This window comes from Chrysemys picta, chromosome 1 (assembly GCF_011386835.1).
Source record: "Chrysemys picta bellii isolate R12L10 chromosome 1, ASM1138683v2, whole genome shotgun sequence".
Taxonomy (NCBI): domain Eukaryota; kingdom Metazoa; phylum Chordata; order Testudines; family Emydidae; genus Chrysemys; species Chrysemys picta.
The window spans coordinates 108,640,857-108,665,870 of NC_088791.1; the positions used below are offsets into that span (position 1 = coordinate 108,640,857).

A 25,014-nucleotide genomic window follows, 5' to 3' on the forward strand; every position below is an offset into this window, starting at 1 on the left:
CTGGCTGGTGGGTCTTGCCCATGTGCTCAGGGACTAATTGATCACCATATTTGGGATCAGAAAGGAATTTTCCCCCAGACTGCAGAGACCCTGGGGGTTTTTCACTTTCCTCTGCAGCACGTAGCATGGGTCACTTGCTGGTTTGAACTAGAGTAAATGGTGCATTCTCCGTACCTTGAATAGATTATGGGCCTATTGCAGGAGTGGGTGGGTGAGGTTCTGTGGCCTGCAATGTGAAGGAGGTCACACTAGATAATCATGATGGACCCTTCCAGCTTTAAAGTCTGAGTCTATTTGTTCTTGACAAATCCATTCTGGCTATTACTTATAACCCTATTATCCTGTAGGTGCTTACAGATTGATAGTTTAATACTTTGTTTATCTTTCCAGGAATCAAAGTTAGGTCTATAACTCCCCAGGTCCTCTTTGTTCCCCTTTGTAAAGACAGGTACTGTCTTTGCCCTTCTCCAGTCATCTCACTTGTCTTCCAGGAGTTCTCAAAGATAATTACTAATGGTTCCGAGATTGCTTCAGCTGGGTCCTTAAGAACCTTAGGATGAACTTCATCAGGCCCTGCTGACTTGATTATATCTAACCTATCTGAATATTCTTTAACCTCTTCTTTCCCTATTTTGGCAAGAGGCACACCTTCCCTCTTGTTGTTAATATTAATTGTGTTCGGTGCCTAGTCACCAATAACCTTTTTAGTGAGGACTGGAGCAGGACAGATATTAGCACCTCAGTGAAGTTCTGGAACAGCCTTCTCGGGGGAAGAGTGTGGGCAAAAAGCCTAATTGACTTCAAGACTGAGCTTGATAAGTTTATGGAGGGAAACTGCATATGATGAGACTGTCTACGATGGCACTTAGCGAATCTGTGACTGCTGGTGATGGGACACTAGATGGGGAGGGCTCTGAGTTACTACAGAGAATTTTCTCCCAGCTGTCTGGCTGGTGGGTCTTGCTCACATGTTCAGGGTCTAACTGATAGTCATATTTGGGGTCGGGAAGGAATTTTCCCCTGGGTTACTTGCAGGTTTAAACTAGTGTAAATGGTGGATTCTCTGTAACTTTAAGTCTTTAAACCATGATTTGAGAACTTCATGAACTCAGCCAGAGGTTGTGGGTCTTTTACAGGAGTGGGTGGGTGAGGTTCTGTCTGCCTGTAATGTGCAGGAGGTCAGACTAGATCAGGGGTTCTCAAACTTCATTGTACCATGACCCCCTTCTGACAACAAAAATTACTTCACTTATTAGTTTTTTATAAGCTTAATTCTTTTCCTTTGCTGTCCCCTCAGAGAACTAAAGATATTCTTCAGTCCTCATATTGTGTATTTGCTGCCTACCATGTTATACATTGTGGATAAGAGTGTTCAAGCCCTTATATGGGCGCATATAGGGAGGGAGAGCATACAAAGACCTTCCTCCCACCTACACGCAGCCTACTGGACGAGAGGAGCTGGGATAATCTTAAAGGATGGTTCAGGATGTAAAGTTCCCATGTATGTCATGCCACTTAGATTGGGGTGGGACTGTGTTTCCCTGAGCCTAACTCTGCATGGAGTGGGACATTTCTGAATCCTTCCTATGCAGGCCAGAGACTAAAGCCACAGTTTTGCCCTGTGTTATATGGGAAGTTTTTCTTTACTTCTGGTGGGTGGCTCACTCGTGGACTATCTGTGTTGCCCTTGTGCCTAATTGCTCGATTTCAGTTAGCTTTATATTTGTGTTGGTGTGTCTTCATTTATTATTTTAATCATAGAATCATAGGACTGGAAGGGACCTCGAGAGGTCATCTACTCCTGTCCCCTGCACACATGGCAGGACTAAGTATTATCTAGACCATCCCTGACAGGTGTTTATCTAACCTGCTCTTAAAAATCGCCAGTGATGGAGATTCCAGAACCTCCCCAGGAAATTTATTCCAGTGCTTAACTGCCCTGACAATTAGGAAGTTTTTTCTAATGTCCAACCTAAACCTCCCTGCTACAATTTAAACCCATTGCTTCTTGTCCTATCCTCAGAGGTTAAGGACAATTTTTCTCCCTCCTCCTTGTAACAACCTTTTATGTACTTGAAGACTATTATCATGTCCCCTCTCAGTCTTCTCTTTTCCAGACTAAACAGACCCAGTTTTTCCAATCTTCCTTCATAGGTCATGTTTTCTAGACCTTTAATCATTTTTGTTACTCTCATCTGGACTTTCTCCAGTTTGTCCACATCTTTCCTGAAATGTGGCACCCAGAACTGGATACAATACTCCAGTTGAGGCCTAATCAGCGCGGAGTAGAGTGGAAGAATTACTTCTTGTGTCTTGCTTACATCACTCCTTCTAATACATCCCAGAATGATGTTTGGGTTTTTTGCAACAGTGTTACACTGTTGATTCATATTTAGCTTGTGGTCCACTATGACCTCCAGATCCCTTTCCACAGTACTCCTTCCTAGGCAGTCATTTCCCATTTTGTATGTGTGCAACTGATTGTTTCTTCCTAAGTGGAGTACTTTGCATTTGGCCTTATTGAATTTCATCCTGTTTACTTCAAATCATTTCTCCAGTTTATCCAGATCATTTTGAATTATAATCCTATTCTCCAAAGCACTTGCAACCCATCCCAGCTTGGTATTGTCCACAAACTTTATAAGTGTACTGTCTATGCCATTATCTAAATAATTGATGAAGATATTGATCAGAACCGGACCCAGAACTGATCTCTGCGGGACCCCACTCGTTGTGCCCTTCCAGCATGACTGTGAACCACTGGTAACTACTCTCTGGGAACAGTTTTCAAACCAATTATGCACCCTCCTTATAGTAGCTCCATCTAGGTTGCATTTCTCTAGTTTGTTTATGAGAAGGTCATGCGAGACAGTATCAAAAGCCTTACTAAAGTCTAGATATACCACATCTTCCGCTTCGCCCTGTCCACACGGCTTGTTACCCTGTCAAAGAAAGCTATCAGGTTGGTTTGACAAGATTTGTTCTTGACAAATCCATCATCATCTTATTATTTTCTAGGTGTTTGCAAATTGATTGCTTAATTATTTGCTCCATTATCTTTCCGGGTACAGAAGTTAAGCTGACTGGTCTGCAGTTCCCCAGGTTGTCCTTATTTCCCTTTTTATAGATGGGCACTATATTTGCCCTTTTCCAGTCTTGTGGAATCTCTCCAGTCTTCCACGACTTTTCAAAGATAATCGCTAATGGCTCAGAGATTTCTTCAGTCATCTCCTTGAGTATTCTAGGATGCATTTCATCAGGCCCTGGTGACTTGAAGACATCTAACTTGTCTAAGTAATTTTTAACTTGTTCTTTCCCTAATGTTTTGTATTCATTTCATTGTATGGCAGTTTCATGTCTGTTGATTTTTGTGACATATAAATGTTTCAAAGAAATGATATCACACTTTGAGAGTCTAACGGACAAATTCTGTGATCTTTGCTATTTCCTTCCTCAGGCAAAACTTCCAGTAAAAATAAATTCTCATACTACAAAAGCAGCTAAATGTCAGCTGAGCTAGATTTACTGTTTAAATGGCAAAACACTTAGTGTTATTTGTAGACAAGCAAAAAAGAACATATTAATTTAACATACACAGAATGCAACGTTATTGAATATTTCCATGAGAAAAATTCACGGCGTTATAAATTGGGTTAAGCCTAATTTACACCTGGTGGGTCTTACCCCTGCACTTCTTTTAAGATAGTTGCAACAGTTCAGCTCCTTGATGAAATAATAGCAGTCCCTGCCCAAAACAAAGGCATATCCAAGGCCACTGAACAATGTAGGCATTGTTAGGCTGAGGAGCCTTGCTAGATAATCTCTGAGTGCGAAGAGAGTGGGTGAGAGACAAGCAGAGAGGCACACAGAAACAAAGGAGGAAACTCCAGATGCAGCATGGAAAAAACCCACTGTGTGGCCTGAGAGAAGCATGGAAGGGTGCCTTTGGGTTGGATGCTGGCTAAATGAGGTTGGGGGCTGTGAGCAAGGAAATAACCTCCTGTTATTTGGTTCCTCTTGTATTCAGGGAAACAGGACTTTGTACAGTTTTGTAAATAAACAAAATTGCATTAAAGTAGTACCTGGCTCCATCACCAAGGTATCCTCCCAACAGAAACAATCTACAAGTTCTCGTATTTTTGGTTAGTCAGTTGAGTGAAAGGGGGGTAACATTAGGTTAATTGGGAATCAACAAAGCAAAATTTACCATTTTTATAAATATGTCTTTATCTCACTTCTGGTTTATGATGAAATAAACAAACTATTCAAAGCGCATTTCTGTGGTTCTTGTGGTTCATGTGTGGCAGATTTTTGCTACCAATTTGCTTGAGGCGTTAGGTGATTAGGCTCAGGCCACAGGATTGTTTGCGGAGGAGATGACGAAACAAGTGTTTAAGTTTTAAAGCTTTATTAATAAAATAACAAAATAACAGTGGTGAGTGATGGGAGCTTTCATGTAACTCAGAGGAAGGAAGAAAGCATTAGTGCCCCAAGCCCTAACCCACTTTTATACTTACACACACTTTCCCGGAGGCTGGCCAAGCCTAGGGGTAACATATGAAGAAGAGGGGGAAGGGTGGATGGGAGTTTTGTTCTGGGCCCAGGTTGTTTGAGTTCCACTGCTGATCTCCAAATTGCTTCAGCTTTTAGGAGGGTTTTAAGTTTTGGGGTTTTATGGGGGTGTTTTGTTTAGGGACCTTTGTTTTTGATGCTTTTTGTGCTAGTTTAAAACGGCTTTTTGTGGTCTCCTTGACTTTCCAAAACACACTGGCTAGACTTTGTTGTTGTTGTTTTTTTGCGGGGGAGGAGGGGTTGTGATGGCTTTTGTTAGCCTTGCTTGTTATGGGCTGTCTTTGCAGGTTTGTTTACCTGATTTTTTTTTTTTTTTTACGGCTGGTTGGTGGATTTTGGGCGCCCTTCTTTCTTGGCAGGCAGCCGAGAGTTAGATGTGTTCTGTGGCCTTGAGCTGGCTGGAGTTAGCGTTTTATTTTTGGGCCTAGCAGGAGCGTGGTGTTAACCCATATTTTTCCCTTTGGCCTTTTGCGACCTGCAAAGGAATTTTTCATTTTACACTTATTTACACCTTTGACCCATCCCAAAATGTTTTGCGATGCTTGCAATAGCGTTAGCCCTATACAGTGCTGATTTGCCTTTTCCAGGGGATCCCTGGGGGGCAGAAGTCATTGGGGTGTAACAGTGCCCCCCCCTTGACCCCGAATCAACATTTTGTTGGGAGGGGTCACCACTTAGGTTTTTATCCTTTCTCTGAGACACTTGCATACACTAGCCAATAATGACTTTTGGCTTTATTAGTAACATAGCATAACATATTTCCCTGTTGACATAGATGCCCCCTCTGGATGGCTGTGGCAAAGGCAGCTTTTTTGAGGTTAAATGTGTGCTGCAACACCGCGAAGGAGGCATTTGTCTGGAATACGGAAAGTTGCTCTCGGGTGTGCGCCAATGGGAGGAACACATTGGGCGTTATTTATGAAAAATTAAACACAACCATAGTTAGAAACATCAACAGTCTGTTGCATAATGGCGGGCCAGTGCACTGAAAAATTTTGTGTTTGTGATTTTAACAGCAAGTTGAGAAGCACGCTGGGATCGGTAGTTCTCCAAACACACGCTGAGGTATTGGTAAACAGATGTGTTGCAGTGGGGGCATATTCCGATGCCTCCCCTTCCCAACAGATGTCCTGACCCTTGCAGCCTGCAAGGTGGGCCTATATGACGAGTCTTCGCCGATGTTCTGGTCGGTGCAAGGGAGGCTAGCCAGGCCTATTCCCCCACAGTGGCGATGGGACATAATGTTGTTTCATGGGGTGTTGCCTGGGGAGGTGCGGGGCCCTTCTGGGTTGATTTCATTTGGGATTTAGTTGGGGAGGGACACGCAGGGCTGGGGGACCTGAGGCTCTTGGCCGCCCCTGGAAAAATACCCAGGTAATACGTGATGCCACATTTTCAGGATGCTAAACCACAATTGCACCCCCTGCCAATGGATAATTGACCCTATTTTTTTTTTATGGCTAATTTTGAACAATGGTAAAATTAACAAAGGAGGATAAAAGCGTCGGAAACCCGAGGATTCCCATAGATATGTGCCATTATACATATATTGTATTACACTAATACATTTTGCAGGCCTGAAGCAGCAAGAGCGGTCCCACCACTCCTGTTTAAGGTGTTTCTGGGCTTTTGCTATTCTGCTTGGTTTTGTTAACAAAGCAAAAAGAAGGAAAAGAACGAACATTATAAATGTTTTTATTGGGGAAACTGAGGCACAGAGGATAAATTTTGTACATTAGTTTTTTTGCTTTTGCCCTTCCTGGCTTTTGTTATGGATGTTGTTTGCCTGGTTTAGGAGGTCGCAACAACAATATTGCGTTCAGGGGCTGCTATTGCTTGCCAAAGGGCCTTCCATTTTGCTTCAGGCCACCACATGAGGAACAGAGTATGTTTTTTGGGGATTTAAGGGAGGATTGAGGCCACCCACCAGGTATTTTGCTGTGGCCCTACTGTTTTGATCTGGACTATGCATTGCCTTCATGGCTCCTCCCCTCCAGCCTTATGCCACACTGTGGCTTGGGCCCTATCGGCAGCTTGAACCATGGAGAGCTTTTGGAGGTACTTATTTTTTTTAATAATTGTAATTATTTAGATAATTCCATAGATAGCCGAAAACCCGGATGGTTCAGACAGGTGGCTGGTCCACAATTGAGGCCCACGATGCCATGACCAGACACCTAGGAAGAAACATATGTTTTGAATTGATTGGCATGTGCCCATTTTAATTTGCTGGGTAGCTGAAGCTGGTGCACTACTGGGGAGATGCGACTTACAATGGGGTACGGACCCACCCACTTTATGTTTAGAGTAAAATTTTTTTTTAAATTACCCCACATTATTGGACGACCAAACAGGATGTGGTAGGGGAATTATTCTTAGCCAGGGGATTCTTAGGCAGTGGGGTTCCCCAACATATTTTCCCCAAAATATCCTTATATTGAGGTTTTATGGGTTTGGAGGTAGTAGTGATTGAGCAGCATTTTAAGTTTTGAATTTTAGGAGGGTTTTTTTGTAAAAAATTTAAGACATTATTAATTACGCAAAAGGTTTAATTTGTGAAACGTACTTATTTTAATTTTTTATTGTTTTTATTATGGTATACCAGTGGGCTGAGGCGGTTTATTATGGCACAAGGTTTTGTTTATTTTGATTTTAGGGAGTGGCCCCTTTTTTTTTAATTTGTTTTTGTATTAGGCTGTTTTGTAGCTGGGACAGGGAGCTTAACTTATTTTTAATTACCTTTAGGTTTATAGTTTATATAATTTTTGCTTTAAAACCATTTTTTTTAACATGTTGTTTGCTGCCTGAGGATTTTTTTTTTTTGCAGCATTTAATACACAACAGTGCTAGGAACAACACAAAACAAAACATTGAACACAAAACACAATTTCTATTGTGACTGTAGATTTATGGTATTTTGGGTTGCTCTTTAGCTGATATTAGCTTTTTTGATTTTTTTGAAAGACAAAAAGAACACCCTTTGGGGGTGGCAGATTTTTGCTTAAAATATTTTTTTTATAAATACCCCTTGCTGATGGCAGGCAAAATCGAGGAATTACCCCCATATTTTTTTGTGTTTGTTTTATAGGCAGGCCAGGTTTTAATGGTTTTTACCTTTTTTTAGTTAGATAATTTGTATTAACACAGACGCTTTTTGGCTTGCTTTTGGATTCAAAGCTATTAGTAGCTCAGAGACTCTGTCTTAAAAGGGACACAATTAACTTTTACCAGGGTTTTGATTACCTTTAATTTTTAATTTTTGTTTTTAAAACACACAATGATTTGAAAAAGGAAAACATAACCTATTGTGGCTTCCTTTGGAGCCCTAATAGGATTTTAATTAAGTAGTATGGTATGCTTGTATTTTTTATTTTTTTTTATAATATACACATGTTTTGGGGAAAATGTACATTTTGTTTACACTGCTTTGTTTTTACATAGCTGTATATAGATTACATTCCCTTTATACATTTGGGGCAGTTAAGTTTTAATAGAACCCCCTTAGGTTCTTTTAGCAAATTTGACTACTAAATTGTTTATAATTAAATGATTTTAATTAGATAGGGTTTTTTTTTGCTTGGGTCATTTATAGACATTCTCCTGAAAAAGGGCCCATTTTTCCTTCAGAATGGCTTCAAAGAAACCAAGAATTTTTTTTAATAATATTTTTACAACTTTAACTGCTCAGTTTCCTCCAGCATTTACAGAGTTAACTTTTTTTCCTTAATTACTTGCTTATTTTTTAAAATGATACTTCAATTTACTTAGATTTTATTATTTTAAGGACTGTTTTAGGGATTTGAATTCCCCATATTTGCACTTACTCCTTTCCTTACTCCTGCCACTATGCCCTTAAGGCTTCCAACCTGTTTTTTATTTTTTTTATTTATTGCCTGCCTGCTTGTTTGGGCCCGATCCTGTTTTTTTATGGGCACAGGCTTTGTTCCACTACCAATTTAGCAAGGACAGTGGGCTTCTTAACTAGCCCCCCACCCCTTCTGGTTCTTGTCCCTTTCCTTTTTGTAATTACCCCAAGGGGTGCTTTTCTTGTAGTTGGGGGTGCCGTACATATGACCTTCTCCCCCTTCACCCGCTGGACCTCTCCTCGGTCTTAATGAGGGCCACTATAGGGGTGCAACAAGGTTTCGCCCAAAATTGAGGATTCTTACAAAGGGAGAGATCAAAGCCCTCACAAGGGTTACCTGAATTATCCCCCGTGAGCCTCGCCATCTGGACAGAACGCACGGCCAATTGATGTTTTAACTGTTCAATTTTTTTTTTATGGTGAGCACAGTGCCGTTGCAGCGTATGCTGAGCACAAATAGTCAAGTCTTTGATTAGTTCCTGAAGGACCAGTACTTGCTTAGCTAGTGCTTTTAGGCAGGTGCGTTCCTCCTTTTCCACCTGGAAGTTCTGTTTTAAGGCCTGCGATTTGTCCTGGGCATAGGCTTGGGTTGCAACCTGGTTAGTAATTTGCACTTTTAGTTGCTTAATTTTTACCAGCTGTTGAGTACACACCTCTTCCCTTCTCCCCAACTCCTCTTTTTCTCCCGACAACATTTGATACCGCCTGGCTGCTGCAGTCCAAATTAATTCCACAGCTGCCCCTAGGTTTTTGCCCTTTACCTTTTTATACTTGGCATAAGGGTCTAATAAATCCTGCCAAGTCTGCACTCTTTTTTGAAGATTTGCCACGAAACCCCATGGATTGTATCTCACCTTGGTGAGAACTCTCTCCAGCCGGGAGAGGTCTTCACCCCCCCTTTGAAAGAGGCAGCAGGGTCCCGTCCCTTTTTGCTGCCTCTCCTGTGGCTTGGGCATCAGGTTCACCTGCCTCCTGTGACACCAGCTGACCGGGCAGCCGACTACCGTGTCCGCGCTCCCTAATGCCCATACTTCCGACATTGAACCCATCACTGATGCCATCGCCCACGACTGCAGGACTCCTGAGTCCGCAGCGGTACCCTTCTGTTTCCTGAACATGTTGTCACAATCCGCTAGTACAACTCTTAAGATTTCTTTATTACTTGAGATTATACGTAGCTCACGCCAGCACCGGGGCTTCCAATGTTACCCCACTGGGCCAGAGGGAGAGACGCTAAGCCTCCCTCCATATTACACGGTGGTTCTTTAACACCGAGGGTCCATACACCAAATGCCCCCCTGAGCTCAGCGAGAAACCCAAAGCTCTCCTCTGCAAGTGCCCCTTTCAGGCTGAGCAAGAAACCCAAAGCTTCCCCCTTCTACTTAGTTACACTACGACTGAGGGTGTATGCACCGAGGATTGTCCCTGTTACTTGGAACGAGGATCTTTAAGTCCTTCTTCTATTGCCCAGCACTTCTACAACAGGGGGAAGACCCACCTGCTCCCTTCCCCCGCCAATCGGGGTGGAGAGCGGAATGCTAAACCTCCCTCCGGTTCTCAGCCATGCTACGACTGCGGGTGGGGCACACCTGTAATTATAAAATCCTCAACATGAAATACCAACAGTGCCGGCAGATCAAACATGAAATACCAAGGGCAGAACAGTTGGTGCACTCCGCAGGGCTCCCCTCCGCCCTCTGCAATTCTCCACCAAACTGTGGCAGATTTCTGTTACCAATCTGCCTGAGATGTCAGGTGATCAGGCTGAGGCCACAGCATTGTTTGGGGAGGAGATGATGTGAAACATCAAGTGTTTACGTTTTAAAGCTCTATTAATAAAATAACAGTGGTGAGTGACGGGAGCTTCCACGTCACTCAGAGGAAGGAAGAAAGCGTTAGTGCCCCAAGCCCTAACCCATTTTCATACTCACACATGCTCTACCCAAGGCTGGCTAAGCCTGGGTGTAAAGTACGAAGAAGAGGGGGAAGGGTGGACCGGAGTTTTGTTCTGGGCCCAGGTTGTTCGAGGTCCGCTGCTGATCTCTGAATTGCTTCAGCTTTTAAGAGGGTTTTAAGTTTTGGGTTTTTTGGAGGGTGTTTGCTTTTGATGCTTTTTGTGCCAGTTAAAACTGGCTTTTTGTGATCTCCTTGACTTTCCCAAAACACACCGGCTAGACTTTGTTGGTTTTTTTGCTTTTCATTGTGCTGGCGTTCGTTTGCCTTGCTTGTTATGGGCTGTCTTTGCAGGTTTGTTTAGCTGAATTTTTTTATTTTTTTTTTAAGACTGGTTGGTGGATTTTGGGCCCCCCTCTTCCTTGGCAGGCAGTCGAGAGTCAGATGTGTGCTGTGGCCTTGAACTGTCTGGAGTTAGCGTTTTATTTTTGGACCTAACAGGAGCGAGGAGTTAACCCGTTCTTTGCTCTCTTCCTTTTCCCCTCTCTGGCCTCTTGCAACCTGCAAAGGAATCTTCCATTCCACACTCACTCACACCTTTGACCTTTCCCAAAATGTCCTGCGATGTTTGCAATAGCATTAGCCATATACAATGCTGATTTGCCTTTCCCAAGGGACCCCTTGAGGGGGGGGCATTGGGGTGTGACACATGTCATCAAAACGTTCTGATTTTAATGTATTACATTTTACAAACTTCAAATTCTCATTAAAGGTCTGAAGATTTACATTACACTGTCTTTCTAGTAAACGTCTGCTTATCTGGATGTAAAGAACTACATGGGCATGTATGTCTGCATTGGAGACATTTTCTAACCAGTTCTAAAACTGATTAAAATTACAGTGTACTCCTGGTTTGGGCAGCTGAAAGCAGCCTGACCCATTTAAAAAGATTGTTGGATGCAGTGTTGTAGCCGTGTCGGTCCCATGATATTAGAGAGACAAGGTGGATCTTTTATTGGATCAACTTCTGTTGGTGAAAGGGACAAACTTTCAAACCTAGAAGAGTTTTGTGAAGCTTGAAAACTTTTCTCTCTCACCAACAGAAGTTGGTCCAATAAAAGCTATTACCTCACCCACCTTGTCCCCCCCATTTTAAAAGAGCCAGTTTCAAAACCACAGTGAGTCAAATTCACCTTTGGTGTAAATGTCAGTGAAGTTGTGCTTACTTACACTAGCCATGAATTTGGCTCTATATTTTTAAAAAGTATGTATTTCATTTGAATTTTATGTGTAGTTCAAGGTTAGCAGAAATAAAATTTTAAGCCGAGAGAAGACTGCCAAAAGTTGCCTACACTACCCTTTTTCAGAAAATCTCCCTGTGGCACAATTCAGTCATTTTAGAAACAGGCATGTCATTTTTCAACACCTTGTATTAAAAATGCCCATGCTGTATCTATACTAGTGCTCCATTGTTGCTACCTCTGATAGAACTGCACCGGTGGCAATGCAATAGTTGACGATTTCTCAACAGAAAGCTAGTGTAGATCCAGCCCAAGTGTGGCAGTCTATACTGGATCATACAGCAAGAACATGCTACAACAGGATGCCTTTATCGTTTAGATTTTAAACTACTAAGTAGAGTAAAAATATATATTTGCATAACTCTCCTGTGTCAGTTCAGAGGAAAACTAAATGATTTTGTCTAAAGCACAGGGCATGTAAAAAGTGTGTAAGTTTAATGACTGAAAATACATGCCTTGCTTCTCTGGGATCAGTTGCATTACCGCACTGGATGCGTCATTGCACCCTCTCTGGTTGTTCTTCCAAAATTACTGCTTTTTAAAAAGATATGTACGTGCCATTCTTTAATCCAATATGCCAATAACAGATTTTTTTTTCTAGGTGACTGATAATGGTGTCATAGCACTAGTTAGTGGGATGTGTTCAAAGAATTTAAAGGTAACTCATCTAACCTGTTCTATGTACAAAGCAATGTTAAAAGCAAATACAGTTGTACATTTTTAAAATTCCAGAGGAAAAATATTATTTATATTATCAAGTTACGCATTTACATTTGCATGTACAATTACCATGACTGTGGGCGGGGCAGTCCTTAGGATTTATGGGGCCCCACGCACAGGGCTGGCTTTAGGCCAATTCCACCAATTCCCCCGAATCGGGCCCCGCACCTAAGAGGGCCCCCCGCCCAGTGGCAGGGCTGCCGGGGTGGGGGCAAGTGGTCGAGAATCCCTTCCCTGGCTAGAGGCTCCTTGTTAATTTTTACTCACCAGGCAGCGCTCCAGGTCTTCGGCGGCACTTCAGCGGCGGGTCCTTCACTCGCTCTGGGTCTTCGGCAGCACTTCAGCGGCAGGTCCTTCAGTGCCACTGAAGACCCAGAGTGAGTGAAGGACCCACCACCAAAGACTAGGAGTGCCGACCAGTGAGTACAAGCCCCACGTGTTTTTTTACGGTTTTTTTTTTTTCAGTCATCCCTGCCGGGGCCCCGTCAAAACTGTTAGAATCGGGCCCCGCACTTCCTAAAGCCGGCCCTGCCCACGCAGTATTATTAAACCGGTGCCCCATGCCCGAGTTGCTCTTAGTAATGCAAACATAAGCTTACAGTATTGGAAAACTTGACACATGCACCTTACTAAACACAGTTTAATTGTGCCGCCTTCACCCCAACCCCTGCACTTCCCTCCCACCTGCGCCCCCAAACCCAGCCCAGCACTGCCAGCATCCCCCGCCACACACACCCCTGCCCAGTACCCCACGCCCCCTTATGCCCAGCAACCCCCATGCCCAGTGGCCCCTCGCCCAGAGATCTCCACCACAGGTCCCTATGCCCAGCGATCTCCCCCCCACTGTCCAGCGCCCTCTCACAGCTCCCCCACCCCAACTGCTCAGCACCCATATTCCTGAGGGAATTTGGCACCAAAAAATTAAATTCTGTGCACAATATTTTAAAATTCTGTAAACTTTGTCAATAAATAAACGTGGAGGCTCCAGCATGGCAGTGGCAAGCATAGGCCACTGGCTACATGGAGGTGGGAGATCACCCTGCAGCCTTCCCCCCCACCCCCTCCCACCCTCCCGTCCTAGGATAGGGACTTGGCGGTGAGATATCTCTGTGTGCATGTCAGAAGGCCACAGGGAAGCATTTTACGTGATGGCTGGGATGTCAGCCATGACCCAAAATCCATTTGAATGACAAAAAAGAAATTGCTGATACCGATGGTGGAGTCCAGCCCTCATCCAGGCCCTTGCCTGCCACTGCTCTGGGCCATCAACTCCCAAATGGCCTTTCATTCTCCCTAAAATAGAGCATTTCCCTCTAAACCTGAAAAGTAAAGAGGTGCTTGGGATGTGCAGTTTAATAAGAAAAGGAATTATATTCAGGCACCAGTCTTTTTTTCTGCCCTGATTTACATACCTGGTTCCACACCTGGCTCAGTGGGATTGTACTGGGTATAACTCAGCACGCAGTTTCAACAATGCTTCAACGGTGGAGTGGAGCCATAAGCAGCCAGCTCTCATTTGAACCGTGGCTCTTGTTTTGGATTATTTAAGGCTGTTTTTAAAGGTCTTTCCCATGGGTGAGGAAGAAGGTGCTGCATTCTTGAAGGGACCTTTAAAATCCCACTCAATGCTGCACTGTTTAGAACTCTCCCTCGTTCAAAATGCTACCAACTTAAGAGACGGCCCTGGAGATCTTGGGATCCACAAGAAAAAAAATTCTGTCCCTTTTCCCTAAATAAAAGTTTTCAGCTATTCCGGCCTTGTCAAGTGCAAGTCCATCTTCCTGCCCAGCTACGAGGTTGCTCCCTCCCTTCCATTCTGCAGCCGATTGCTGCTTTTCTGCTCCAGGTACATCCCCCTCCTCCCATTGTTTTAGTGTCAGTTACCTCTTCTTGACACTGGAATATTGTGAATGGGCAGAAAAAGCAAAGGCCACCTTTTATTTTCCTTTAACTTTCCATCCTCCCCAGCCTGGTTGTGTGTGTGCCTCTCTCCCTCCTCCCAGCCTGCTTCTGTTGCTGATCCCTGCTGGGGAAGGGAGGAGAGGAAAGGTGACAGTCCAAAGGGGATGCTGGCGTCTGGGCGTGGCGTGAAAAGGAGACTAGGCGAGAGATTGCAGGGAGTTGCCAATGGGGCAGGGCATGTGGGCAGAAGAGGGGAGAGGTGCAGGTACAGTGTGGGGCTGCTCAGAACAGCTGCTCTCCCCTGGGGCCACCAGCCTGCTCCCCAGGAGGCCCTAGTGCATTCGCTGCTCACTCACTGAGCCAGACAAAGACACCTCCCCGCTCTTTTCCCTTCCCAGCCCGGTTCCTCCTCTCCCCCCCGCTCCCCAAAGTCCCATGCCCAGCTTACCCCTTCCCCCGCCCGAGCTCAGCTCCCTCATCTCTTCCCAGCCTCTGGGTATTCCCTCACCCCCACCCCCTGGCTCCCCCTGCTCACTCACATGCAAACTTTCGCTCCTGACCCCATGATGCCCTGCCCAAGCCGGAGCCCTCAGCCGGCCAGCTGAGGAGTGAGTGGGCGGAGGGGCAAGGCCAAGGGGTTGGGTCGGCCCAGCATGGGGGAGGGGCCAATGAGGAGAGGAGTCTGCGTCGCAGCCAGCGAGGGTGGTGCCCCAAATTTTTGGGTGCCGTACGCAGCCGCGTATGCTGTGTATGCCTAAGGACGTCCCTGACTGTGGGCATGAATCAAGTATTAGGCAGCCTTCAAGTCACCAGCTTTTGTCAGAGGCATAGTTTGACTGCTATATTTGTGGGAGGCAATGCACACGCGTGGCTCACTGACTCTCTCCCCCGGCCTGGAGTGATACCTGGTGCGGGACAGGACAGCTTAACAGGGGAGCCTCAGCGGCTGCTGGCAGCCCCTCCAGCACCGGCTGCTGCAGTGATGTCACTGCTCTGGTGCTGCTGCGGCCGCCTCCCTGCTGGGGCTGCTGCCACTGCCGAGGGGACGTCACATGCCGTGCTCCTGCTTCCCTCCTCCCATTCCCATATCCCCTTCTCTTCCCCACCCCCTCCCACTTCCTCTCCCCACTATCCCGTGTCCCATCCTCCTCCCCCATCCCCGCCGTTCTCCACTGTCTCTTCCTCCACCTCCTCGGAGGGGTTCTCCCATCGCTGTAGTTAATCCACCTCCCCAAGAGGCAGTAGCTAGGTCAACGGAAGGAAGAATTCTTCCGTTGACCTAGCACTGTCTGCACTGGGGGGTTAGATTGGCATAGCTACATCTCTCAGGATTGTGGCTTTTTCACACCCTTGAGAGACCGTTATGCTGATGTAAGTTTTCAGAGCAGAGCGGAAAGTGGAATATGCCAAAGTGGAATAAAAAAAGCAAGTCATATAGAAAAAATCGTTCTTAAAGACTAAAGCCCTTTGAAGAGTGGTCTTTCTCACATCAGTGTAGCTGCAGTAAGGTAGCTGCGCCAGTGCAAATAGCAATCTGCAGCAACACAAGGGTCAGCAGAGCAGGAAGAGTTGAATTCATAGGAATACATTCAAAACTTAAAAATCAGTTTCTTCTTTTTAATTAACAGTTCTAAGAGGCTGTGTCACAGGGTGGCTGGCCCTTTAAGGGGAGTTGGGCCCAGCCTCATCTGTGACTGTTCAAGGGGAAAGACCTGTCAGCCCCTGCAGTCTGCTTTGGTTAGGAGGGGATAGCTTTGTTTAGGTGTTACCTTGTGAGTCTTATGTTTGAAGAATAAAACTGTGCCCTGAAAGAAGGGCCCGAACAGACTTTGAGGTAGCGGTAGTCCTTTCTGATATTGCATATTTGAATTTTAATAATGATAATAGGAGATGCCAAATAATTAGTTTAATTGGAATATATTTAATCAGAGATTATAGAATAGAGAGTAATACAGCAGAACTCAGAGATTAATGTATATGTCATGTTGTCTGGAGTGGCTCGCAACTGTGAGTGCCTACCTCAGGCAGACTGTCAAAAGCAGGGCAGACACCCCAGTCTGGTGGTATGTTTTATAATTAGATTTCACCAACCCAGTGAAATCCCAAAGTACTACAGTAGTCTTATATACTATGTTGCCACCCAGGCAAGTTGGACTATGTGATAAATGGTTACTTACCCCAAAAATCATAAATATTCCAGGTTACCCTCAGTCCCATGAGTCCCGAGTTGCATCCTAGATCTCACACCAAAGACAACACTGGTAGCCAATCCTAAAGGTTTATTAGCTAAGAAAAAGAAAATAGAGCTATTGAAAGGTTAAAGCAGGTAAAATATATGTACAGGTCAGTCACAGTCTATAATTTCAAATGGTAGCTGAGATGTAATAATCTGCCAGTTTCCCAAAAGTCTTTTAGGGCTACCGAGAATAATTCTGGGGATCTCTGTTGTCCTGTTCAGTTATTCTCCCCTGTTTGAATCCAAACAGTCCAGAGATGAAGGATTTTCCTTTCTATCCAGATTTATATTTGTTCTCCTAGAGCAATCTGACTTGACAGCTATCCTGTGCCGTGATTTTTTCTTAGATAGCAGTGAGAGAAGAATGCTTTTAGAGTCTTTGAACTCTGAATGCCCTCACAATAACTAATTGCTTTGAAGTGCGGAGATGCATTACCTTTCTGATAAGAGTACTTTATTTGCATTATACAAGGCTTTTTCCATGTTTGGAGGGTTATTTAGATATTGGGTGTCATATACAATGCAAAACAGTACATGCAAAATCTCATTAATTTTATGAAGTTTAAACACCAAATATATACACTGACATTTAACAGCCTCCTTTGATTATCTGCTAATACACAAGTGAACTGGCCTAACTTCCTGCTGTGAGTTTGTCTGTTTTCAGCTGAGCCAACAGTTCTGACCAAAGCTGGCATCAGTGTCATATTATACTTTACCAAACCGATCTGACAACTGAAGAAGTAAGTGCAGCATAATTCACTCCAAATTCAACTGCCTCAAAACTCTTTTCCTATGTAGGGTTTTGAACAAAGAAATTATTTGCTCATGATTGATTTAACTGTGAGTTCTATCTTAAGGTGTCTCTATTTACTTAATTGTAAAAGACATCTGTAACTAATACATTATTACCAAAACTATCCATGAAAACAAATGACTCTTATTGACTTAGAAATCAATCAATGGTTCATTATCCCATAAATTAGAGAACATGTGGCTGATAGGAGAACCTTGTCGATCACCAGCATCTGTCAATCACAGCACACATCTTTGGTAATAGGTAAGGCTGTGAGTCTGTCATGGAGGTCACAGAAGTCACGGATTCTTCTGCAGCGACAGTGTGGCTGACCCCAGGGCTGCCCTAGCAGCTGGGGCAGCCCTGGGGCCAGCCGCACCGGCCGCTGTTTGGGTGGCCCCAAGCAGCTTGCCCCGGGAGATGCCAGAAAAGCCACAGCACCCTGGGCCGCTCCCTCAACCCCCAGAACAGTCGTGGCACCCCACCCTCAAGCAGCAGCAGTGCCCTGGAGTTCCCATCCCAAAAGCAGTAGCAGCACTCGAGAGCCCCCCAGAGCACCTAAGATTTAGTCAGGGGTGTTTATAGTACAAGTCACGTACAGGTCCAGGCTGTGAATTTTTGTTCATTGCCCATGACCTGTCCATGACTTTTACTAAAAATACCCGTGACTAAAACATAGCCTTAGTAATAGGCACCCTTTGTTAATCACCAGTGTTTCATTAATCACAGAACACGTGTGATAATCATTTTTTGTCAATTACCAGTATTCCCTCTTTGGACATCTGGACACAATTCTTCACAGGTCAGTAGATTCAGAGAATAAGATTATACTAATTCCTTTTTGACTACATACATTTCCTCATTTAATTACCGTGACGTTTTGGCGATCGTCCAGACCAGTAAGAGGTTATGTCACTGCCTGCCTGTAACATTGCGTATCCTAATGCTGTGCTGCTTTGTCACAAAGCCCTAACACCAGTCTCCAGCCCACAAGCATACAGGTCTCATGCTGCCTTCCACCAGTCTAGTTACCCCTTGCAGGGTGTTGTAGAAAATCAGCCACACGATTGATTTTGGATCAGATCAGCCTGAGGCACCTTTATTGATTACAAGCGCGCCGGGGGGGGTAACAGCTCTGAGTAGCTGCCCCCTGATTCAAGGAACACACAAGCCTTTTAAAGCTTAAAACCACGGACAAATTACACATACTTCCGTATCAATTACCGTATTTGGAATACATTGCAAAATTAATAAAGGTCAAAAGCAAAAAGAAACAATCATCTCCCTTATTTGGCTTTTCCTGTTATTCCTATTCCCAATCTAGCTCTTCTGTGGTTTGACTTTTCTAATGCTTCCATTGCGGTTATACGAAAACAAGCTTGGCTATTGCAAATTGTGTTTGGGTACTTTCCACTTTGCCTCCCCATGTCCCTTACACACAGAAACAAGCTCAGCTAATACTTCAGGCCTACTAGCTTGACCAAAGCCTGAGGCCCTCTGTAAATTTTCCTCCACAAGGGTGATCCAAGCAGCCTGTCCAATCCCAAGCGTCCCCAAATCCATCCACCCCAAGCTCTCAACTACTCAGACACCAAAGGCATGAAACCAGCCCCCCAGACACCAGCTTGCTTTGGCACATACATTCCATACACTTTGCACACCAGAGACCTGTTCGAGATAAAAATAAACAGTTTATTTAATAGAAAAAAATCACAGATTAAAAAATGAAACAGCAAGGGAAACAAATATAAAAGAACAGAAAATAAACATAAAAATGCAACTTTAAGCTTTACACTTTTAAATTACATTAATAATTCCTTTTCTAATACAAGTTACCTATTGGCTTTGAACAGTTTTCCAGCGTACTGCCTAACTGTAGGGAGGATCCAGCGTTTCACAGACCACTTACAGCCTAGATGTCATCCCTCAATTTCTGGATACTCTTCTGTTCAAACCCCTTCCACTTTTAATGGTTTGCAAGGGGGGGGGGGGGGGGGTTCTTCAGCCACTATAGATACTCAAAGTGGGGAAAACTCCCTCCTTCTTAGGCCTGGTCTACACTCGGAATTTACATCTGATATAGTGAAAAATCCAGCGGTAGGTCAACAGAAGGTGGATTAACTATGCCAATGGGAGAAGTCCTCCCGTTGGCGTAGGTAGTGTCTACATTGCACTGCTGTAGCATTTTAAGTGTAAACATACCCTTAGTGTAAACGTACCCTTAGTTTTCCAAGACTGGAGTTTTCTTTTCAGTTTCAAGTTGTTTCAGTGTTTTCCCATTAACTTGAATAGCCCCTCATTTGTCTTTTCCTGGGTTGTACAATGTTTGGTGCTTAGAGCTAGTCTCATCTGGCTGGGGAGGAAGCCCCTCCCTACTGACTTGCCTGACAGTGAGAACGCACTGAACATTGCAGCACAAATTATGAGCTCAGTTTTTATATGTACACAACTACATAGCCACAGTCTGTATACATACCTCATAATGATCATTAAGTTCAAAACATTACAAACTTTCATAAAAGACCTTGCTCAATACATTTCTATAGCACAATAATACAGTATGTGATCAGTTGGTTCAGGTGCTCATTTTTGGAGTTTAAACCTTCTGTTCCCCTCTTGGGGTGTCTGGATCCTGACTGTCAGTTCCCCACCAAGATTCAACCTAAGTACCAAGAATTTCTTAGAAATCTTTGTGCATATATGTTTGCTCAGAAATCTTTGTGCATAAAAAAGGACTTCATTTTCATAGTTAGTTTACAGAGCTGGATATTTAACCTAAAAATCACCATCTGTGCAGATCTATGACATTAGAATGGACAACATAAAAGTTGTGCTTTAGAAGTTACGGATGTGGTTACCAGGTTTTTGTTTTCATAATAGGAGATCCACATGGAATGCTGTGTGACTCTGACAGATGTAGCTGTGGAAGCTGTCCTTACCTGCTGTCCGGAGATCTATATTCTGCTGTTTCATGGATGCCCACTGATAACAGGTTAGTCAAATCAAGCAGATAGCCAGCAAAGTATTCACGCCAAAGTCAGCCCAAAATATGGTGCAGGGAGTGTGCCTTTTTTCTGTCTTGAAAGCACTTACCAAGTTGTGGATGCTCCTGAAAACAAATAACAAATTATTATTAATGATAGTGATGTAAATATACAAGGGTTTTTCCAAAACAGCAAGGCAAGGTTCCTGCCTCCAAGAGTTGGCAGTTGTACAGAGACAAAACCAAGACACAACAGGTCAGGCACATGTTGGTGTAGACACAGCATTGGTGGAGAGGTTGCAAAAGTAATAGGTTTTAAAGTGCCATTCTGCTCTGAAAATTTACTGTGTAAAATTGATACCTTATTTAAAAAGGCTTTCGTGTTTAATGGGTTTCTCTTTGATTTGTCTGAGCTGTTTCCAATCCTTATATGCAGCTGAAACTATATTGGTGTCAATAGTGGTTTATATCCCCCTAGTGACTTTTTTTGATCCCCAAGCAGGCCAGGGAATAGGACCTGCTATCCACCTGACTATGCCACCTCCCATTTGTTCTTAGTTTTCATAAGTGACCTATCTGGTGTGTCCATGTACCACCCACCTCACACAGTGGTTGGCTCTGTAGAAACTGGTAAATAAATGCATTGCACGGAACCGGGTTCTAATTTCACACAGATGCAAATCAGGAGGAACTCCATTGAAGTCAGGGGAGTTATGCTAGTGTGAGAGGAGATTCAGGCTGCTCAAGAGGACTGTTACAGCTGCTTTGGGAACCCAGAACTTTATCTTTCCTGAGTCTTTTGTGATTATTAAAATGCCAGTTTTTAACTGTGCATTAATATAGTGGCTTTGCAGTTGGTAAAACTAATATCAAGAGTAAACACATAGCAAGCTATGAATAAACTCAGTTGGTATTGATGGTGCAAGTAGGGGTGCATTGAGGGGTGGGCAGCCTCTCCCCTTGTCCCATGACCGGAGCTGGAAATTTGGCCCAGCCACACTTCTGTCATGACCAAGGAGGGGTGGCTAGACCAAAGCTGAGTATCACTGTGCCCCCATGCTCCTGCTTTTCATCCTCCACATCCCACCCACCAACACCTTTGCCATCCTTCCAGCACCCATGGGCACTGCGAACCCCCAGTCTCCTGAAGGGTAGGCAGATTGGATCAGGACTTTTGGCACTTGGGGAAGTGGAGATGCACAAGGAGGAAGGGATCTGGGGATCTCAGACCTTTGGCCCCTGCTGCAGATGGTGTTCTTCAGCCTGACCATCTCTCTGACTAAGAGCTCAGTGCCTGGTGTGGGGCAGGGAGAGGCAACAACGAGGTTCATTGCCCGGTGTGCACCACGCCAATAAACACACCAGGGTGGAGAAGCAATCAAAGTTTATTTGAGATCTCAAAGCGGTGCAAGGAGACTGGCACGTCTCAGATCAAGCACACCAACATAAGCAATTTTTCTCTTTTTATACTTTACTTTAGCTAAGCTCTTCCCTTCCCCCCTCCCTCCCCCTATAGCAGTTACATTAAGCAGTTAAGTCATCTCAGCGGCTATAAGTCTCTAGCTCGTTAGTAACTTTTCTTTTGAACCGTTATCTTGTCCTTTTTCCCTTTGATCTGTTATCTTGCCCTTCAGCCAGAAGCATGCAGGCCTTATTACCCCGCCCCCCCAGCGCGGCAGGGGAGGGCGCCGAGCCCGGCCGCGGGCCCGCAATCCCCGACCGGCCAGAGTGCCGGGAGGAGGGCGGAGAGCGCGGCCGGGGCTCTCCGCTTTCCCCGGCGGCCAGAGCGCCGGGAGCAGGGCGGAGAGCCCCCGACCGGCCGGAGCGCCGGGGGGAGGGCGGCAAGCCCGGCCAGGGCCCCGCTCTCCCCGACCGCCAGGGGGAGGGCGGCGAGCCCACTGCGGCTCCGCTCTCCCCAACGGCCGGAGCACCGTGGGGAGGCCGGTGAGCCCAGTCGCGGCCCCGCTCTCGGGCCGGAGTACCCCGCCGCGCCGCCCCCCTCCAGGCGCCACCCCAAGCACATGCTTGGTGGGCTGGTGCCTGGAGCCGGCCCTGATTACTCTGCTTTATTCCGGTTTGAGCGGTGTTGCAACTGATAACTGACTGTTACACATTCCATTTTCTGTTGCTGGCTTTTTAGGTCGATTAAAGTTCAAACATGGAGGAGCTTTGATTCATTTAGGCCTAGAGCAGGAAGGCGTCATCGACACTCATGGTCTTCCACCCTCCCGAGTTACCTAGGGTTATGCCTAGAGACTCAAACAAAGTGAATTGAGTCAATGAAAAGATGGAAAAAGCAGTTTTCTTTGGGGATCAGACACAAAGTATCTTAGTCCCCATTCAGGAAAGCGCTTAAACAGATGCTTTAAAATGAAACACCGGCTTAAGTGTTCTCTTTTATCCAGGCCTTAGTTAGGATTTACCCTGGAGGTGGTTCAGCTGGATTTAATTTATAATTGTTTTGTTGGTCCTTTCATTTTCTTTTTGAGTTTCTACCTTAAACATTAGAAGGCGGTGCTCTTTTCTTAGTGCCTGGAACAATGAAGCCCTGACCTGCCACCACAATATAAATGTTAAATAGGGATATAATGTTGGCCTTAGCCCAGGAATTACTTAAACTTTAAGCATAGAAAAAAGCAGATTGCCTGCAAAAATCTGTTGATCTTTTTTTTATTAGTGCACCAGAAAAGCCTCTTAAGAAGGTGCTAAGGTTATCATCTTTGCCCGTCATTCTGACCCTGTCATTCCCATCCCCACCCTCTTCAATCTTCCACTGGTTCCTCTTTTTCTTCTTCATCAAGCTCAAGCTTCTATAACTATCTTCACACCATCTGCCGCGCTGCCCTTTGTATGTGGAATGCTATTCTTGAATTGATCTATAGGCCACTACCCTCTTCTCTTTCAAACCACCTCAAGACCCACAGCTTTTCGGATGCCTACCAAAAAAAAAAGAGAGAGAGACCAACTAGTACTGAATAGGTTGAGGGCTTGTTGAGTGTATTTATTAAATAATAAAAGAAAAAAACCCTACCTTGCCAACATCTGTCCTTGTAATCTAGTGTCTGGTTGCTTGATGGTGCTTTATTATTATAGGTATAAAGAAGAAACAGCACAATTTTGAACTATTACAGATATAAAAGTATCTGAAATGTGATTTTTTTTTTCAAATGTCCATTCCCAGAATATGAAGCAAACAAAAAAAATCCATATTCTGTGCTAATGGCAAATTAAACAAATATGAAGAAATAAATTATTCCTGTATCTTATTGTATTACAAAATTAGTTTGTTTGCACAGTATCTGTATTCATTATAAACAATTAATAATGTTTGTTTTTCTTGTGTTTTGTTTTTGGGTTTTTTTGGCAGATCGTTCCCGAGAAGCCTTGGAGCAATTAGTTGGACCAAACAAAATTAAGCAAGTGACATGGACTGTTTATTGATTTTTATATAAAGTTCCCGGATGGTAAAGCTTTTTCAGGAAACAACCATCTCTGGGGAACAGCTTTCTCTCTGGTAACCACTGTCTTTTGTAATACCAGATTCCTTCATTCTTTGTTTCTACTAGAGTTCTCTGTCAGTATCCAAGTCCTTTCATGTCTTAGGTGTGCCTGCCAATACCCTGTTAAATGATATTTCTTGTAATTAAAGCAATGCCTCTCTTTACATCACAAGTCTGATAATCTTTTTGTGTGAAAAACACAGTTCACACCAGTTTAACAAGAATAATTAATTTTAAAGCTTTATGAAAAAAATTTAGGGCAGTATATTGCCACCTTAATTATAGCACAAAGCATATGTAAAACAGATAAAGCAGGAGAGGATCAGAGAGTGTTCAGTTACCCACCATAGTAGGATGTTTCTTTCATCAGCAGGGCCAGACAAGTTTGGTCTTTTGGGCAGGGTTCTGTGTTGCTCCAATTATTCTTAACAATACACATCTTTTATACGCTTACATAACCCCTACATCACGCATGCCCATATCTAATCAGTCTTTTCCTTTGTCCATATTTAATATATTTCATGCTATGTACATGCTTCATTTTATACAAAACACTGTTCTAATTGGTTCCTTCAAATCAATCACATGCAGTTCATGCTTAATAAACACGTTATCTTGCCCATTCATCTTATCCAGACTTTTCCTGTTAATCTCAATGTATCTGCTCTTGCGCCCTTGATGATTTGGGTGCACAGTAGTTTGTTTTTCTCACGCATCCTATTATTTGATATTTTGCGAGCATCCATTTTTCTTTACTTTTAGTTAAGACACACTGACAATTTAAAACAAATGTTCTAGTAAACTAAATCTTATGCTAACATTAAACAACTAAATTATCCACTCTTAATAAAGGCCACACAACTTAACATTATTATTACATATTATTCTTTAACCTTGCCAAGGGATTGGTTCACTTAACAATAGATCTTATCTTAGCAATAGGCCCTTTGTCCTAGTGGTCAGCAGGTTTGGGCTTGACCTTAACTCTTACTTAATATAGGTAGTTAATATGACCCTCCAATGTTTTGATTCTCCAACAGTATTTCATTAAGAAAATAGTTTATCATTATTATTATTTGTAGTACAGTAATGCCTAGCACCCCATTGCATGAGATATTGTACAGACATGGTAAAAAGGCAGTTTCTACCCTAGAGAACTTGCCTGCAAACACTTAGCTTTATGCACTTCTAGTTCCATTTGAAGTCCCAAGCATAAAGTTAAGCCAATGCATAAGTGTTTTCAGGA

General features: G+C 43.9%; 1 protein-coding gene across 9 annotated transcripts in view; it reads left to right on the plus strand.

Annotated features, from left to right (window-relative positions):
* Window positions 1-23,932, plus strand: part of AMN1 (antagonist of mitotic exit network 1 homolog) — an 88,461-nt gene extending 64,529 nt beyond the window's left edge. For 8 of the 9 annotated variants that reach the window (XM_065566395.1, XM_042846566.2, XM_065566373.1 and 5 more), the window contains 3 exons: window positions 12,233-12,289; window positions 20,166-20,277; window positions 23,636-23,932. In XM_065566395.1, the coding sequence (XP_065422467.1) occupies window positions 12,233-12,289; window positions 20,166-20,277; window positions 23,636-23,709 (243 nt within the window). In that variant the 3' untranslated portion in view covers window positions 23,710-23,932. Of the gene's footprint in view, window positions 1-12,232; window positions 12,290-18,049; window positions 18,088-20,165; window positions 20,278-23,635 lie in introns of all 9 variants that reach the window. The other variant, XR_010592414.1, reaches the window with a different exon arrangement.
* Window positions 23,933-25,014: the final 1,082 nt, after the last annotated feature.